Raw genomic sequence first — 19,871 nt, 5'->3', positions numbered from 1 at the left:
TATTTTTAATAATAATAATCATAATTTAATAATATAAATTATAATTTGATAGAATAATAATAATGATAAATAATAAATATCTAATTTAAAATTAAATTATATATATTTACATAATTAAAATCTAAAAATATCTTAGATTTTAACATGTTTGCCGCCTCAACTTATGCTAAATGGCTTAATTGTCATTTTAGCCCTTTTTACTTTCTTTTAATCTATAATTAAACTTTCACTCTTTATTCAATTTAATCATTTTTCCTAATTACTTTAAATTAAGCTAAATTCACTTAATTAAAGCATATTTAGACACAGAACTAGACTCAAAAATATTCCTAATAAATATTTACGGACTCGGTTTACTAAGACGAAGGCCCAATAATGTACTTTTTCGATGCCCACGGATTTTGGATTGTTACACTTCTTGTTTTTTTCTATGTTTTATAGTGAATCAAGGCTAGCTCGGATCCGGAAGTCGTCGGGAACATCATCGCACTATCAGACATCTATTTGGTACTTTTGAGTTGTGTATATATGGTATATGACATGTATAAGCTAGATGTGGTATTTTGGTTGTGATTATAGCTATTTGAGTTGGCTTATGAATATCTATGTTTGGTTTGTATATAGTCAAAGAAGTTGGCATATTTTGGTTGATTGGGTTGTGTTTATATTTGTACAAATGGCTTATATTATGAGGTGATGAATGAAATTGTGTTGCTTGTTAATGATAGGTATTATGGATATCAAGTAGTAGAATTTTTGGTATTGATATGCAAGTAAATTAAGGTAAATAATACATATTTGATGGTGATCACATTGATGAATTATGATGATGAGTTTTCGGTATGAATTTGAATGACCTAATTTGGTATTTGGATACTTACATTGTTGATAATGGGAAAGCATGTTTTGATTTTGATTTGGTTGCTTGGAATGCCCAATTATGCTATTATTATGTGCCATGTGAGTTATATAGGTGGATGATAATTTGAGGTGGCAAAATGGCTTGGTAAATAGCCTACTTTTTTCCACATGGGCAAATACACGGGCATGTGTCTCAACCGTGTGTGACATTAGTTTGAATATGAAATTGTTGTTGTTAAACAACAACATTGGCAAAAACAATTATAAAAGATGAAACTAATATCATCTATCGAGCCTCTGCTTCTAATGGAGCAGAAGTAATCCCAGCCAAATCATACTTTTGTTGGATTGGCGTAATAATTGATACAATATTTTCATATTCAAGAGTCAATCCATTAAGAATAAGAGATTGATGTTCTTCTTCAGTAATTACTTGACCACATGATATGTGATATTAGCGACAGGTTTTAAAAATTTATAATTAATCGTTCTTGAAACTAACTATTATCACGATAAAGGCAAGTGTACCTATTGAATAGTAGTATAGCTTTAGCAAGACCGGATTGTCGAACCCAAAGGAACCAAGAGTACTAATAATTACTTCCTTTTTATTATCTAGCCTAAAAATTAAAGGATTTGTTTATCTAAACTATTTAACTAAACTAAGGGTGCACAGAGAGAAAATTGGGAAAAAGCTTTTGGGAAAACTCAATTGATTAAGACAATACCCAAGGAAAAGTCCACCTAGACTTCACTTGTTATCTGACTCTGAACCAGACGATTTATTCATTTGACTTGATCCGTAGAAATCCCTAAGTTATATTATTATCTCTCTCGAGACTAATAACGTCTAACCCTAGGTTGATTAATTGAAATCTCTTTCTAATTAACGTTCTAATTAACGCCCTAGTGTTGCATTAACCCGATCTATGGATCCCCTTATTAGGTTTCACTCTAATCTGGCAAAATCTTATCACCCTATCTCTAGGCGTGCAATCAACTCCGCTTAATTATGACAAATTTACTCTTAGACAGGGTCTCTTCCTCCTCTGAATAAGAGCATTAACTTGAATCAATATCCTGGAATATTAAAACAAGAATTAAGAACACATAATTAAGAACAAGTCAAATATTTATCATACTATTCAGATAATAATAACAAGATCCGTCTTAGGTTTCATTCCCCTTAGGTATTTAGAGGGTTTAGTTTATAATTATAAAAGAAAACATCTCAGAAGAATAATGAATACAAAATATAAAGAAAACCCAAAACCCCTGAATGGAAATTGAAGGGAGATCTTTAGTCTTGATGATGAATCTGACTTCTGAGATGGACCAATCGGCTTCCCTTGAGTAATTCCTTGCTTCCTACTCCGTGTCCCCCTTCTAAGTGCCTCCTCAGGTGTTTAAATAGGCTTTAGAATGTCTAAGAGCCCTCAAAATTGGCCTTTTTTGAATAGGGCTATACTTGGGCTTGGCAGGGACACACCCGTGTGCGATTACTCCTGCCTGTGATCAAGGCTGTTGAATAGGCACGAGTGTGTAGTCTACCCATGTAAGTCATGCTTCGATCCTACCAAATAGACACGGCCGTGTGACCTGCCTATGTGAGGAAGTCTAGGCCGTGTTGATTTTCTATGTGGGTTTATTTTCTCTGTTTTCGGCCCGTTTCTCGCTCTTTTTACTCTCCTATGCTCACCTAAGTAGAAAATATGAAATTAAAGAATTAGGAGCATCAAATTCACCAAGTCTAAGGAGAAATCATCCATAAATGTGCTAAGCATGAGATAAAAAAAATGTATAAATTACGGTTTATCACCACATCCAAATAAAGTGTCACATATATGCTTTATTTCAACAAGATATTTTGTCATGCTTTTATTATGTTTCTTGACATTATGCAACTTGCATTTAAAATGCATTTTCTTAGTTTGAGACTAATTAGCGAAAACTTGATGTAGCTTTGACCATGTTTCATATGATGAATCTAAACCAACAAGATGTGTATACAGTGTAGGACTAACATATGACATTGTAGGACTAACATATGACATTAACCAAGATGCTAATACTAAGTCATAATTTATAAATGCAGGATTCTCGATTTGCTTACCATCAACATCCTTCACTATACAAGCTGTAATAGAAACAATACATTCTATATAAGATTGCAAATGATGGCATTTTAAGAATAAAAAAGAACATGTTTCCTCCATGTGAAATAATTGCTTTCATCCACTAGTAATGCAATATTCTTAGTGGAAAGCATAGTTGTAGGTTCAGTATTGATCATTATGGAACTTAATGAAACAACTGCAGGACTATCAAGGACTTTCTATTAGCACCATTGTTGAGGCTAAATCACTAAGAAAAACATACGAACTTAACAATTAGATTTACAAAAAAGCACCATGGATCATAGCTCTGATACCATGCTAGAAAATTAACTAAAGATGAACAAAAAAATGACAAAAGCAATTGAAAGAAACTTAGAATAAGCGATGAAGAGATAATACTCTATTCCAATCGATCAAAAATGTGAGTTTTACACCAACATATATACACAGAGATATATCATTCATTGACCACCTAACAAACAAGCTAATAAATGCAATAATTTTATACCAACTAACAGTTAGATAGCTTATTGACATCAATTATACAAAACAAACTCGCACACTTTTAACATGGGCTTGATTATCTCATACTTTATTATCTAACAATCCTAAATGATGAGTTTTCCTATAAATTATGGCCTACTTTGACATTTGGCGTTAAAGTCGACTCTTGGATTCCAATAATGAGTCCTTATTTAAGTGAGAAGTTGTCACGCTATTAGAGAAAAATTACGTACGAAACTCTTATTGTTTATACATGTAACAAAATTCGACCAAGCATATAGATGTTTGCACCATCCTTAATTTGTAGGGCTTGGCTTCAGACAAACCAGGTCATAATTTAATATAAAAAGTAAATTGTATTTAAATTATAATAAAATAATAAAATAATAATCTATTGGGATAGATATGAAAATTACACATGAATTTTAGTCTAATGTATAATTTGATATATGAACTTTGATTTGGTACAATTATACATATGGAACTTTGATTGTGGTTTATATGTACACAATTTTTTTTTTAATTTTGATTCAATTGTACATATTTAAAGAAATAATTACATCCATTTATTTTCACATAATTGTCTATATATGCAATATATAAATGTAAAATGGTGCTACATCGATAATATTGTTAGTAGTTTTAAAAAAATTGAATCAAATTAAAGTTTTATGTACAAAATTGTACAAGTGTTAAAGTTTATGTATAATATTATACATTAGACCAAAATTCATCTATAGCTTTGATATTTATCTTAATTTATTTTAATATTTAAAATATCATTTTAAACAGTGAAATGGGCTTTTAAATTGGTTTAGGCCCAACTCATCTTGTTTGGGTATGAAACCTAATATATATATATTTAAATAAAAAAAATCTATAACCTAATATAAAAAAAATTAGAGTATGTTTGAATGAAAATTTTTAAAGTATGTTTGAATGAAAATTTTTAAAATGTTAAGTATTTTAAAATTCATCTATTTAATATATTGGTATTTGTAATAATTTTTTTTAGATAAATAATTGATTTATGAAAATTTTAGATATTAAAATTTTAAACATTAAAAGAAAATTATAAAAATAATTATATTAAAAATAAATAATATAAAAATATTCAATATGGATATCATTTTATCTGTAAAAACTATAAAAAATGTTAATAAAATAAATTTTAAAATATATATATTTGAATAAAGAAAAATAAATTTTGAAGTATAATATTTTATCTTATAGTGAGATTATGTGCATTAAATAAAATAAAATTATGAGAAATTTTAAAAAAACCACTCTTTAGGTGAAATTTGAAAAAGGAAATTAAGTAATAAATTACTCACAAATTTTGAATTTCTTTGATATATTTACTCAGATAATAAATTCTTTTTTAAAAATTTGAAAACCTTAAATATAAATAAAATCTCTCCTATAAATCCTTCACCCAAATACACCATTTATCTTTTATTATATTATTTTCAAATTTTCAAAATTTCACAATATAACATACTTATAGCACATTTTATTAATTTTTTTATTTTTATTTTTATGTAAAATGGTTGATATTTAAAATTTGTGAATATCACTCTTAACAATGTTGTATCAAGTGGTCTAACTTACAATATGACTTATAACGACATTCATTTATTAGTTTAGAAAGTGGGGCAATTTACTTGTCTGTTCCACAATCTTTCTGTCAGTACCGCTGTTCCTCTGTATGAACCACGAGAAGTGAACCAAGATGACTGAATTCTAATCCGGAGAAAGATTGCAGTTCTTGGCACATGGGAAGTTTGTTTGCCTCCCAAGTTCCGCAATGCCTTAAAAGGTTTCAGTTCAAAAGTCAATGATTTATAAGCAATTCACTCATCAGTGCTACCAAAGCCAATCTCCAGAAGAGGGCATGTTTTGTCACGTTAGTGCCAAATAAGTAATACCCAAGTCACATTCTCAGGTATAGGAAAAAATTTGTTCTTTAAGCTTTATGACAGTGCAATGGGCCCTGAATTAAAACCTGAATGGGGGACATCCATGTGGAGCCTGTAGGATTAATAAATAGACCATTGTTTCCAACTCCATCATAGCTTATAATGTCCCTCTTAAGGACTTGGCAAAGCACTCTCGACATCAAAATAATTGTTTCATCCACATTCTAGTCAGAATTCCTATTTCTAGTTCTACTGCTTTTTATTTGTGAAGCAACAGTTTCCAAGTTAAACTTTTGAAGTGGTAGGCTTATTTTAATACTAGTTAAATGTTTATGATGCTGTAAAGTAACAGTAATCAATCACTTGTATCATCAAATACACATGTGGGGGGGCTGCAGGAGATGAATAATTGCACTGAGATACGTATTATTGAAATACTGAGGTAGGCCACCCAATGTTAAAAACTGTGGGTGAAAAATCTTTTGCTGCTGTAGTTGTTTGTCTTCTGTCAGGGCTGCTTCTTTTTTTGTAGAAGGATCAATGCAAGAGTTGGTTAAAACATTTTGGTTTTCCAGAAAAAAAAATGTCAGTAGAGGAATATGATCAAACCCCCACCAATATGTCCATTGCCATAGATGTAAATATTCCTTACCCAGAGAGGCCCCTGCTCTATGGCAACAAAAGAATAACATTCATTGGACCTATCCACTCTTTTTTTTAAGTACTTACATATCACATATGTTAGAATATTTAGGGAAGGTATGGCTCGTTGAATTTTCTAGAATATTTATGGGAAGGTATGACTCATTGAATTTTCTTTTTAAGTATACCCACTTAAAACTCTAAAAAGATAAAAATTTGATCAAAAAAGAGTTGAAAAAAATAAAAATTAAATTGAAAAATAGTGTTGAATTCGATTTTATTAAATACGATTCTATTTCAATTAAGTTATTGTTAAAATTTTATTTTGTTTGATTTGATTTTTGGTAAAAGAAAAGTTATTATTATTTTAAAAATAAAATGTTTAATTTGCTTCAACTTAAGTGATTGTTTTTACATCAATGGAAGTGTCCATTTTAATTTTTAGTATGTCAAACAACTTAATTCTATATTTGAAAGTCTTACAAATTTTAAAATAAAATGTTTGGACTAAATTCGATATCGATATTTAAATATATTCAAGTTCATTAATAAAGATTTTTTTTTCTTCGAAAAACATATTTCTTGAATCTTATAGTAATTTTGCATAATAAATCTCTACTTGTGGAGATTGGATGGGAGCATCCAAAACATATCTTCCAAGAATGCATAGGGCAGACCACCTCCCTTAGAACTAGTTTTAAAGTTCCAGGATAAATCATGGGCCTACCGCAATAGCTTTCTTGACAGGGAAAATCCCCGTTACGAAAAAGAAAAGCAGCAAAGTAGAAAAGAAAAGGAAAAGCGACAACCAAAAAGCTCATATACAATGAAAGGAGAAGATATGAAGGATATGCTGCTGATGATGAAAAACAGAAGCACTAGTAATCTCAGGAATGGGATTAGCTGGAAACTTTACGAAAACCCATTTTATTATTCTAATCATCAACAACTACAGTGCCAAAGTAGCAAGCACCTTCATCATCAACTGATACCAGTAATGGATTCCGAATTGGGTATTGCTCGAGCCCAGATCATCGACTTGAAAGCTGAGGTGGAGTACGAACGTAAAGCACGTAAAAAGGTGGAGTCTCAAAATAAGAAACTGGGTAAAGAAGTAGCTGAAGAACGAAGGGGGAAAGAAGCATTGGAGAGTGTGTGTGAAAAGCTTGCTAGAGAAATCACTTCAAAGAAATCAGAGATGGATCGTGTTGTGCGGAAGCGTGTGAAAGAGTAAAATTATTGTACTAAAAAATCACACTAAGTTCAATTCCCAGGAAAGAGAGGTGAATCACGAGGATCACTTAAGTACCAAGTCTTTCCTAGCCAGAATATCCCTCTATCGTAATTTAATAGCACAATAAATCACTACAATCACACTCACAAAATATGAACATTAAATAGTAAAGAACACCAAAATTTAACGAGGTTCGGCAAATCTTGCCTACGTCCTCGGGCACTACCAAATATATTTCACTCCAAAATACAAGTGAAACTTTACAAATAGGGAGAGAGAACAATGCCTTAAGTAGAGAATGGCAAATGTGGGATGATGAGAATGAGCAATGGTTGGCCTATTTATAGTTGAGATTCAAGGGCCACCTTGCAAAGTCCCTATTCACTTAGGGACCAAAAATTGCTATTATCCCATGCCCAACACTAAATAAATATTTAGTGCCCATAACTTTGACCTTTCCAAGGTATGGGTAGGTATGGGAAAGGTATGGGCAAGGTATGGGATATATTCTAATAATCTCCACCTTGAAGATTTGATTAGGATAATCTTATCTTCACACAATTCTTTTTGCCTTTGACAACAATACTTGATAGTGCCTTCTTCGACTGTTAAACTTGCAGGATATTGATCAAGTTCAAACAATGTTCGAACTTGGTTGCTGTTACCACCTTGGTCATCATATCTGCGGGATTATCTGCAGTCTTGATCTTCTGAAGACAAATTTTCCCCTCTTCAATAATTTCCCGCACAAAATGGAATCGTACGTCGATATGTTTTGTACGTGCATGATAGACTTGATTCTTTGCTAAATGAATAGCACTTTGACTATCACAATACACGTTAATATGCTCCTGAACCAACCCCAAGGTTTTAGCCATACCTTGTAACCAAACAGCCTCCTTTACAGCCTCTGTTACAGCCATGTACTCGGCTTCTGTGGTTGACAATGCAACTGTAGACTGTAGTGTAGACTTCCAACTTATTGGTCCTCCAGCAAGTGTAAACACATAACCGGTGGTTGATCTTCGCTTGTCCAAATCACCGGCATAGTCAGAATCAACGTACCCAATAACACCTTTACCAAGTGTATTATCCTGCTTGAACAGTAATCCAACATCCACGGTCTTCTGAATATACCGTAGAATCCATTTCACAGCTTGCCAATGTCCTTTTCCAGGATTATGCATATACCTGCTCACTATACTAACTGCCTGTGAAATGTCGGGTCTTGTACACACCATTGCATACATCAAGCTACCCACTGCATTAGAATACGGAACTTGCAACATGTATTCTTATTCCGTATTCGTCGAAGGAGATAGTTGTGCAGAAAGCTTGAAATGAGAAGCCAACGGGGTACTTACAGGTTTGGTCTGCTCGTTCATGCCAAACTGCTGTAGTACTTTCTTCAAATACTGCTTCTGAGACAAGCTAACTCTGCCATGAGCTCTATCTCTACATATTTCCATGCCGAGAATCTTTTTAGCTTCTCCTAGATCTTTCATCTCAAACTCGAGATTCAGTTGAGTCTTCAATCTTTCAATCTCAACTTTGCTCTTAGATGCTATTAGCATATCATCAACATATAAGAGCAAGTATATGAAAGTTCCTTCTTGTAGCTTCTGAAAATACACGCAATGATCAAATTTACTTCTTGTGTACCTTTGCCCTTTCATGAACTGATCAAATCGCTTGTACCACTGCCTCGGAGATTGCTTCAATCCATAAAGCGACTTTGTCAGTTTGAAAACCCAATTTTCTTTTCCAGCAACCTTGAATCCATCTGGCTGAGTCATATAGATTTCCTCTTCCAAATCACCGTGTAAAAACGCGGTCTTCACATCAAGCTGAACTAGTTCAAGATCATATTGCGCAACCAAGGCTAGCAAAATCCGAATAGACGAATGCTTCACAACTGGAGAAAACACTTCATTGTAGTCTATTCCTTCTTTCTGAGCGTAACCCTTTGCTACCAATCTAGCCTTGTATCGAATTTCATTTTTACCAGGAAATCCTTCCTTCTTTGCATATACCCATTTGCATCCAATTGCCTTCTTTCCCTTGGGCAGTCTCACCAACTCCCAAGTCCTATTTTTATGAAGAGACTGCATTTCTTCATTCATAGCTTGCTTCCACTTTACACCATCAGAGTTACTTATTGCTTCTGTGTAAGTGGAAGGAACATCATCATCTGCAATTGGAAGTGCATAGGCCACCATATCGTCAAAGCGAGCAGGCTTACGAATCTCTCTTCTTGGCCTCCTATATGCAATTGAATCTTGTTGCTGTAGAAGTTCTTGGGTCGAAACTTCTTCATCATTTGTTCTTTCAATATTAGCTGGATCATCATTAACCTTTTCAAACTCCACCTGCTGCAAAGTACTACTGGTTTTGTCATCCTTTTGTGAATCCTCGTTCTTCATCATGGTTGATTCATCAAAAGTTACATCTCTACTGAAAATAATCTTCCTTGTATCAGGACACCAGAGACGGTATCCTTTTACACCACCAGTTATACCCATGAATAATGCTTTCTTTGCTCTTGGGTCTAACTTAGATTCTTTTACATGATAATATGCAGTGGAACCAAAAACATGTAAAGAATCATAATCAGTAGCAGGTTTACCAGTCCACATCTCCATAGGAGTTTTTCCATTTATTGCAGCTGATGGCAATCGGTTAATTAGATGGCACGCATATGTAACTGCCTCAGCCCAAAATTCCTTGCCCAATCCAGCATTGGACAACATACATCGAACTTTCTCCAGTATAGTCCGATTCATGCGTTCTGCCACCCCATTTTGCTGTGGTGTATCCCGAACAGTGAAGTGTCGCACAATGCCCTCATCTTGGCATACTTGTAGAAATGGATCATTTTTGTACTCAGTACCATTATCTGATCGAAGTCGTTTGACCTTTCGACCTGTCTGAGTCTCCACCATCTTCTTCCACTTCAGAAATGCATTCAAAACTTCATTTTTTCTTTTCATTAGATACACCCATACTTTTCTTGAATAATCATCAACAAAAGTAACAAAATAGTGCATACCTCCCAAAGAAGCTACTTTGGTAGGTCCCCACACATCACTGTGAACGTAGTCCAGAATTCCTTTCGTATTGTGAATTGCTGGACCAAATTTTACCCTCTTCTGCTTGCCCAGAACACAATGTTCACAGAATTCCATTTTGCAAGAATTTGCACCTTTCAATAAGCCTTGCTTCACCAATGTCTGCAAAGCTTTTTCACCAGCATGTCCCAATCGCCTATGCCATAACCTGGTAGCTTCTGAATCTGCATCTTTCGCAGAAGCTGTTGATGTTGATCCAATAACTGTACTTCCATTTAAATAGTACAAGTTATTTCTTCTAGTGCCTTTCATCACCGTCAATACCCCAGCTATTACCTTTAGTAATCCATCTCTCAAAGTGATTGTGAGCCCTTTAGATTCTAGGGCCCCTAATGAGATGAGATTTTTCTTCAAGCTGGGTACATAGCGAACATCTGTCAGAACTTGGATTGAGCCGTCATGGTTCTTCAATTTGATTGTACCTACACCCATTGTCTTACAGGCACTATCATTGCCCATAAAAACAACTCCACCTTCTAGTTCTTCAAGACTAGAAAACCAGTCCTTATTAGGACACATATGGTAAGTACATCCCGAATCCAATATCCACTCATCCGTTTGACATGCCATTGCCATGCCAACCAAGCTAAAGTCTGACTCCTCATCATGCTCCGCTACACATGCATTAGAAATAGACTTGCCCTTTTGTAACTTAGGACAATTCTTTTTCCAATGCCCTTTCTCACGACAAAAGGCACATTCATCTTTGGCGGGTCTCCCTTTGGACTTACCCCTTCTACCAGGTTTGCTGCTGTGTGAACGACCTCTTACTGTTAAGACTTCTGCAGTTGTATCTCTGTGATCTCTTTTATCTTTCTTTCGAGTCTCAGATCTATACAACGCACTACAGACTGCATCAAATGTGATTGAATCTTTCCCATGAAGCAATGTGGTGGTAAGATGATCATATTCATCAGGAAGGGAATTCAACAACAATAATGCCTTGTCTTCATCTTCAAATTTCTCATCCAAATTTAGCAAGTCTGCTAAAATTTTATTGAATGAGTTCACATGGTCATTCATCGACATACCGGGTGCATACGTGAATCGATAAAGTTTCTTTTTCATATAAAGCCTATTTTCAAGACTTTTCGTTAGAAACTTTTCTTCCAGTGTATCTCATAACTTCTTCGCTGATGTCTCCCTCATGACAGAGTACTTCTGCTCTTTGGCCAAACATAGGCGGATTGTACCACACGCCTGTCTATTGATCTTGGCCCACTCCTTGCCATCCATATTGTCAGGTTTTTCTTCAAGGGCTATATCTAGCTCTTGCTGACATAAGACATCCAGGATCTCACATTGCCACATACCAAAATTATTGGTACCGTCAAATTTCTCTACTTCAAATTTTGCATTTGTCACAGTAGTCCTTGCTGATGACGATGTTGCTGCCATTTTTCTCCTCAATCCCAACTACTGTATACGTGAACAGTACCGTATATGTGAATAGTGCCGTATACGTGAATAGTGCCGTATACGTGAATAGTACCGTAAACGGTCGTATTTCCCAAGTACGAATCTGGCTCTGATACCAATTGTTGTGCGGAAGCGTGTGAAAGAGTAAAATTATTGTACTAAAAAATCACACTAAGTTCAATTCCCAGGAAAGAGAGGTGAATCACGAGGATCACTTAAGTACCAAGTCTTTCCTAGCCAGAATATCCCTCTATCGTAATTTAATAGCACAATAAATCACTACAATCACACTCACAAAATATGAACATTAAATAGTAAAGAACACCAAAATTTAACGAGGTTCGGCAAATCTTGCCTACGTCCTCGGGCACTACCAAATATATTTCACTCCAAAATACAAGTGAAACTTTACAAATAGGGAGAGAGAACAATGCCTTAAGTAGAGAATGGCAAATGTGGGATGATGAGAATGAGCAATGGTTGGCCTATTTATAGTTGAGATTCAAGGGCCACCTTGCAAAGTCCCTATTCACTTAGGGACCAAAAATTGCTATTATCCCATGCCCAACACTAAATAAATATTTAGTGCCCATAACTTTGACCTTTCCAAGGTATGGGTAGGTATGGGAAAGGTATGGGCAAGGTATGGGATATATTCTAATAGATCGAATGAAAAGAGAGTTCGAGGAGGAAAGAAATATGCTAAAGATAGCTGAAGTTTTAAGGGAAGAAAGAGTTCAAATGAAGCTGGCCGAGGCCAAGATTTTGTTCCACGAGAAGTTCAAAGAATTGGAGGAAACTAAACGCAAACAATCTGATATTGAAAATAATAGCAAAGCTGTTTTCGATTCAAGAGAGTCAACGAGATTTGCATCGAGTGAACAACCATCATCATGTTACCAAAATATAAACAGTACTGCTACTGTGTCTTCATCAATGGCGGTTCAGCAAAAAGCATCTCAAGAAGCTGAGAATCCTCACATAAAGCGAGGGATCAAAGGGTTTGTTGAATTTCCAAAAGTGGTTCGAGCAATTGGATCAAAGAGTAGGCGTTGGGGTTCAAAGCTGGAGTGCCAAAAAGCACAGTTAAGGATTAATCTATCCCCATCCAAGTAATTGAACTTTCGTTTTTTGGAGGCTTAAAACTTACTTTATTTTTCTTGTTGAATTGTTTCACTTTATTGGTCATTGCTCCCATACCCAAACTATCTTGTTCTTGATAGTTTATAAGAAAATAGTAAATTTATGCTTTGGGTTTTTAATTTGCTAACGGTTTTAGGATGTATATAAGTTCGTGTTCATTGAATATTGCAAGATTGGATAATGGAAAGACGTGATAAAAGCCTCATTGAACAATATGTTGGAGAAACCTTAAGGTATGACAAATTGGACAAAATATGCATTATACCAGTTTTCTTAATTAGAAGGGTTAGGGAGACCTTAATTCTTCTGAAAGTCCATCACTAAAATTTAATTAAAGTTTTTTTTCATGAGAATTGACGAATATAATCACAATCATAATACAATAGCAAACAAAATCATAAGGATAAAAAGATTGCTTTACTTTTTCTTTTTCTTTATTTTTTTGGAAAATAGACTTCTTATAGTTTAAGTAATAGGGTTTAGAGTAAGATTTCCTTTTCAACCGACCACAAGAACTGTTGCTAAAAGCTATGGCTAAGGATGCTCCTAAATTAGGGATGCTAGTGGAGATCCAAATATTCATCGAGATATAATTTCATTTTAACCTACGTGGATAGTATATATTCCATATTTTAACTATTATTCAGAGTAAATTTAAAGTTGACGTGGATAGTTTACTTTTTTGGATATGTTATAGTATTGTGAATAGGGGTGTAAATGAGATACTAGTGCTCGTAAACTATCTGAGTTCGATTCGAAAAACATTCAAACTCGATTCAGTAATTGTTAAGCTATGCTCGAGGTCGAGCCGAATTTGAGCTTAGTAATATTTGATTTGAATGGCTTGTGAGCCTTATCAAACTTTTTATATTTGTATATTATCAAATTACGTTTTTACTTTTAATATATATTATTAATCGTAAGTGTTAGGATTTCGACCCGATTAAGCAACGAATAAGAAAATAGCTGAATAAATTGAGAAATTGAACATACAATTTAACGTGGAAAAACCCCTCCAAATAGGATAAAAAACCACGGGCAAAGATAATTTTACTATAATGGCAAAAGAACGAAGAGTACAAAAAATGGAGATAAAAACTAAACCCCGAAAACCTGAAAACAAAGAACCCACAAAACGTAAACACAAAATTCCTTAAATGTGTTATGAGTTTTAATCTCTAATTGGTGTATTTTTCTAAGGTTGTAAAAGAGCCTATTTATAGGCTAAATTCATAGGTCAAATAATAATAAAATAATCTAAACTAATCAGTATTTGATTGAAACAAGTAAACAGAGTTTAACTTATTTCTCAAATTGGACTGAAAATAGGAGTCATATTTAATATACAATAAGCTTAATTATTGAATCAAGCTCGAACTTTAGTACAAAAATTGGTAAATGAGCTTAATTAAGCTTGAGCTCGTTTGAGCCTAGAAATAGATGTTGAAATGAGCTTGAGCTCGATTTTGGCACTATTAAAAATATATTGTCCGCCTTTTTTATTAAAAATATTATTTAAAATTTTTTCACTTATTAAATTTAAATATTCAATTATTTAAATTAGAATGGATTTAGGCTTAGATAACATGATTTAATATGATAATAAAACTACTAATAGATCACTCCGAGCTAAGCTCAGGTATTATAGTAATACTTTATGGCATTATAATCAAAATATATATCATTTCTATATATCCAATATTTTTGCCACTATTGATTTGTTGTATAAAACATTCACCCAATGACACCAACATATAAACAGAATATTGCAACCTGCGAGATTATAGTATCAAAGAAATGCTTTCATTTGATTTCCGACAAAATAACACATTAAAAAATTTCCGAGAAAAACAAGTCTTTAGCACCATGGAAGTTGAAACTCAGAAAGCCAATCAGAAATCAGTAAGTCAAAAAGGGTCAAACCCAGGATGTTTTGTACTAGTTGATCAATTTTTCATAACAAGCCAATGTGAATTTAGATAATCAATCTTCGTTCTAATGCTGCAGTTATTTACGAATTAAGAGGGGATAGTTTTCTTCGAAAAGTGTGCAAGCGATTGAAATTGAGAGAATTTTGTGTATATCGAATAAGGAGGATATCATGCTTTATTATTATTATCTCGGATCCTATTCTAATCAAATAATTATATGAAAAGGTGTTAGGGTGATGTCTGGGACTGGGTTGTCGTCAATGTCAAGTGGGGGGGGGGGGGGGGAGAAAAAAAGAGGGGTGAAGTGGGTTTTGTCTGTATGTTAGAAGGGCTGCGAATCCGAAGGATTGCAAATGCCAGGCAGCTGCTTCCCTACACCATAATATATTGCCAACTTTTTATTCATGAATAACCACATACACTGGTTCTATCAGAAAATAAAAACACTGACACTGGTTGCTTGCTTCACAAAAGTGCATCCAATTGACAACTTTCTAAAACCCTTTGTCACAACAATACTTGACAGGCTCCAATGGAAATATAAATTCGCTACAAATAATAATTCAAATGACTTAATTGATTTTTTAAAATTATTTTTAAATGACTTATTTAATATTTTAGTCTTTTTATCAACGTAAATGTTATTATCCCTTCAACTCTTGCCTAATGGCTCGAATATCAATTATTTATATAAAATTTAAATTTCTAAATTCATTTAAAAGTTTAAATCTATTTTTTTACTGCGTACCTAATCGTATTTATGTGAAAAAATATTTTTAAATAAAAAATTTTAAAAAGTAAAATAGATAATTAATTTGGATATCCAAATTTAAATATGTTATATGTAAAAGTAAAGTAGATTTGGATATTCATTATCCAAATTCAAATGTATTATATCAACAAATTATTATCTGCATACACTCTGAATTTGTTACAGATAACAATTTAAAAAAAAATCAAAACTCACTATATTTAAATAAAAAATCTACAAATATTCGAGTCTATATTCATTCCTTACCTAAATCAAATATCTACTATATTCATTCTTTACATGAAAACCCATCTTTTGTATGACGGCTTTCAAATAATGCAACTCCAGCCTTCACTTTTCTTCATTTTTCTCTTAATGCATTCCCATAATTTAACCTCAAGTATAGCTAATTTGAGGACATTTCAATTTTTTCATGCAGCATCTTTACTTTCTCCTGGCTTTCTTAACGTATCCAATGATGACTCTCTCAATATCTCTCTAGATTCTTTCTCCGCATTCTATTGCCTCAAGACCTCCCCACTTTATTGGCTTCTTCTCCCTTTCTAAAAAACTTTTGTCGTGTAAAGGCATTCAATTTTTTTGGGGGTCATTTTTTGCTCTCCTTCATTATGTCGTCTATGTCTTGCCTTTCCTTTGCTCACTTTTCTTCTTCTCCAATTTGTGCCATTCTTGCAACTCCTTGCCAAACATTGAATTCCTCCTACCAAGTTTAAACGTGCTCCACCAATCCACCGCAATTTTATTTAAGAAAAAAAAAACATATTAATTAGAATTAGAAAATAACAACAAAAGGCCTAATAGACCTAATAAATGAAATGAGTCTAATAATTAGATACCATGCCCAAACTTTTTTATTAGGTCCACACTCAATAATGGATTGAAATTTCAAAAGAGAAACGATGTAATAAAAATTGGTCTATTGAAATCATTTTGAAGAACAATGATATAGATTTGAAGGAAATTTGATGTCTACATGCATTGGAATGGGTGGTTTTTGGTTTCATGGGCTTAGCAATGGAAAATGTGAAGGCTTTGAGATCAACCCAAATGGGGGTTCGTTGCCTACAATTCTTGACTTGTAAATCTCATCATAATGGGGAAATAATTCGGCTTCCCAACCTTTCTATTTTCCTTTTATATAGACTTTGATGAAGCTACGGTGCCATCAATTTGATTCTCCCGCTGGATGTTACATTTCGCCTTCTAATCGGGTCCCATGCACCTAATCAAATTGACATCTTGAGGGTTAACCCTCATCTAAAACGTGTCTAAACAATTCAAAATTGAGTCGACATATTTAATTCATGAGTTCGGGTAGCTGATTTGCACATTTTTCGAAGGGATTTTTTAGAATTGTAAGCTAGATGACAGATTAAACTACTGACACATAAGTTATGGGAGATGTATGAAATTATGTGGGTTGTGAAAATTAATAATCATACAATTTACATAATCAAAATCAGTTGAAAAAAACATGAGAGAGAAGCAATTTATAGAACATTTGATTAGGCGTAGAAAAGCAGAAATATTCGTTTTGGATGAGAGGTCAAGGTCAGGTTTGTCGGTAAAGCCTAAAATTATGGTTTGGTCCCCTTTTCCATTTTATCCCATGTTTCATGTTTTTCTTACTCTGATTCTAATTATGAAATCAAATCCCTTTAATCCTTAAACATCAAAACTAAACTATTTGCTTTAACATTGAATAGACAAGTAGTTGAAGTTTCTAGATAGATACTTAAATAAGTTAAAATACAATTATTTCAAATTTTACTTTTAATAGTATATTAATAAAAAAATAATAGAAAGTTAATAATTTTTATTTTATTTTGAGAAACTATGAATAAAATTCTTCTTGTTTTTATTTTATTTTCAATTCAATATATTAACCACTTAAATAAAGAGATTTGATGACTTTTATTTTTAATGTTAACGTGATTACTTTTATCTATTATATCTTCCTAATCTATAAATCGAAAGAAAAATACACATATGCACTTTTGAACTCACATCCTTCTCGTTATTGTAATAACAACAATGCCAACTAGGTTAAGACTCAATTGATTAATATGAAATATATGTTAAACATAGTTATTAACGTCTTGGTTTTTAATAGGTTAAATTTTGTATTAATCTTTATACTTTGTGAAAGTTGTTGATTTAGTTCCTAAAGTTTAATTTGATTAATTTTAGTTCTTGTACTTTTTAAATTGGTCAATTTTAGTTCCTATACTTTTCAAAATTTGAAATTTTAGTCCTAACCCAAACATAGCAGTTAAATCATTTCAATTGAATTCAATTACTAGTATTTTACCATACGTAGAATCATAGATTTAGTCCATATTTTCAAACTGGATCATTCTAAGTCTCTATATTTTTTGAATTATGAAATTTTAGTCTGAAGCAAATGACAGTCGTTAATCCACTGATTGGATTTTGAGTGAGTAATATGTAGAAATAACAAACTGATATGGCATTACAAATAAGATAATATGTTTGCCGCATCAAATTTTAGAAATAACAAAACTTAATGAATTTAACAATTATAATTTGATGAGAATTAAAATTGTAAAAAGTACAAGAATTAAAAATGATCAAATTAAAATACATGGATTAAATTCACAATTTTTATAAAATACAAAAAACTAATAGTAGAATTTAGCACTTTAATATAAAATTAAAAAGTTAAACTTCTAATCTAGTTACAAGCAAAGTTTTGAAAAAAAGAAAATATACATATAATTAATTTTAGTTGTTTCAATTCGATTTTTACAAATTTTTCAAGATCAATTCACTTAAAAAAATTTGAAGAATTCACTTAAAATTTGTAATTCTTATATAATTATTCTATTGAATATTTGGAGCAGAGTGGTACTAATAGCTTGACGACAGCTTAAAAGTTCTTGGAACATAAATGATTTTCTTCTGTTTTCGTTTCCTTTCGAAGACAATAAAAAGAGACTATAATTAATTCTGACAAGGACCCCAGTTTCATTGTTTCCAATTTGGATTTAAAAAATACAACACTAATCATTCCAAGTGTTAGGGCAAATATTTAAAAATAATGATAAACAAATTTGGCATTTTATTCCCAATAATTTTTATTGTTGTTGCATACAACCTATCAGCATTGTTAATGATTTTAGGACTGAAATACTATTAAGAATTGTTATGGATCTGAAATTTAAGCTAATATGTAGGAATGAAGTTAGGGGATGAAAATAAAATTAAATATTTTTCTATAAGTTGCAGCTTGTATATTAAAAAAAAAGACTAAATTGAATTTAAATGCAGTTTTGTTTTATGAATAAAGAGGGTTAAACCCTTTGCTTACTTCCTTAAGATTGTATCTTCCAATTCATGATTTGATCTATTTAGGACTCAATTTTTTTATAAGAATAAAAAAGAAATAAACTTTAATTCAATATATAATATATCACTGAAAAATTAATTTGGTATAATTTTATGTATATTCCGCTTCTACATACTATTAATATTGTTATCAATTTTTTACCATTTTATGTTTACTTATTGTATATACAAATAATTATATTTTATTAATTTTTATGGGTGATAAAAAAATAATTATATTTATCTTACGTGAAAATAGTTATGCTTATTTTTTAATATATATAATTGAAGGAAAAGTTAAATTTATGCATACAATTGACGTAACTATATATATGTAATTTTGAGAATTATGAAGAAAAAAGTAAAGCCATTAGTCAATAATTAAGAATCAACCCTAACAATTTTAAGTATAAAAATAAAAATAACTTTTTTAGCACAAGACAGAAGAGATAAAAGTATAATTTTGTATTGGCCCTAGCAGGCCTTTCTCCCTCCTAATCTTGATAGTCTACATTCATTCATTTATTTTATTTTTCTTAGTAATTTGCAAAACGACATATATGTGTTTATATATGGCTGACCACTTTTTGAATGTGATGTAATAATTTGTGTTTTTGGTGTGAGACCCTCATATTCCTGATTCCGAAGTCAGCACTAACCTATGATTAAAATTTGTCAAGCTTCTTTTCTTTTCCTTAAAGATTGTTAACAAATTAGGGTAACACCTCAATCCTCCTTAGAACGGATTACAAACAGAAGAATTTGAGGATCACTAACCTTTGGTCTAATAGTTGTTACAGAAAGGGCGACTGCAACACATATATAACTTTAATCCAGTATTTTAAATATACTT

The 19,871-nt window shown here is 32.3% G+C and overlaps 1 protein-coding gene across 1 annotated transcript; it reads left to right on the top strand.

The window, feature by feature from the left end:
* Positions 1–6,684: 6,684 nt before the first annotated feature.
* On the top strand, positions 6,685–13,075 carry LOC107930236 (protein BRANCHLESS TRICHOME). Its single transcript, XM_016861825.2, has 2 exons — positions 6,685–7,248; positions 12,489–13,075. Exons 1-2 carry the CDS (start codon positions 6,870–6,872, stop codon positions 12,938–12,940), a joined length of 831 nt encoding a protein of 276 aa, XP_016717314.2. The 5' UTR covers positions 6,685–6,869; the 3' UTR covers positions 12,941–13,075.
* Positions 13,076–19,871: the final 6,796 nt, after the last annotated feature.

The sequence above is a fragment of the Gossypium hirsutum genome, chromosome A09 (assembly GCF_007990345.1).
Source record: "Gossypium hirsutum isolate 1008001.06 chromosome A09, Gossypium_hirsutum_v2.1, whole genome shotgun sequence".
NCBI lineage: Eukaryota > Viridiplantae > Streptophyta > Magnoliopsida > Malvales > Malvaceae > Gossypium > Gossypium hirsutum.
This window is presented reverse-complemented; position numbering and strand designations above follow the sequence as displayed.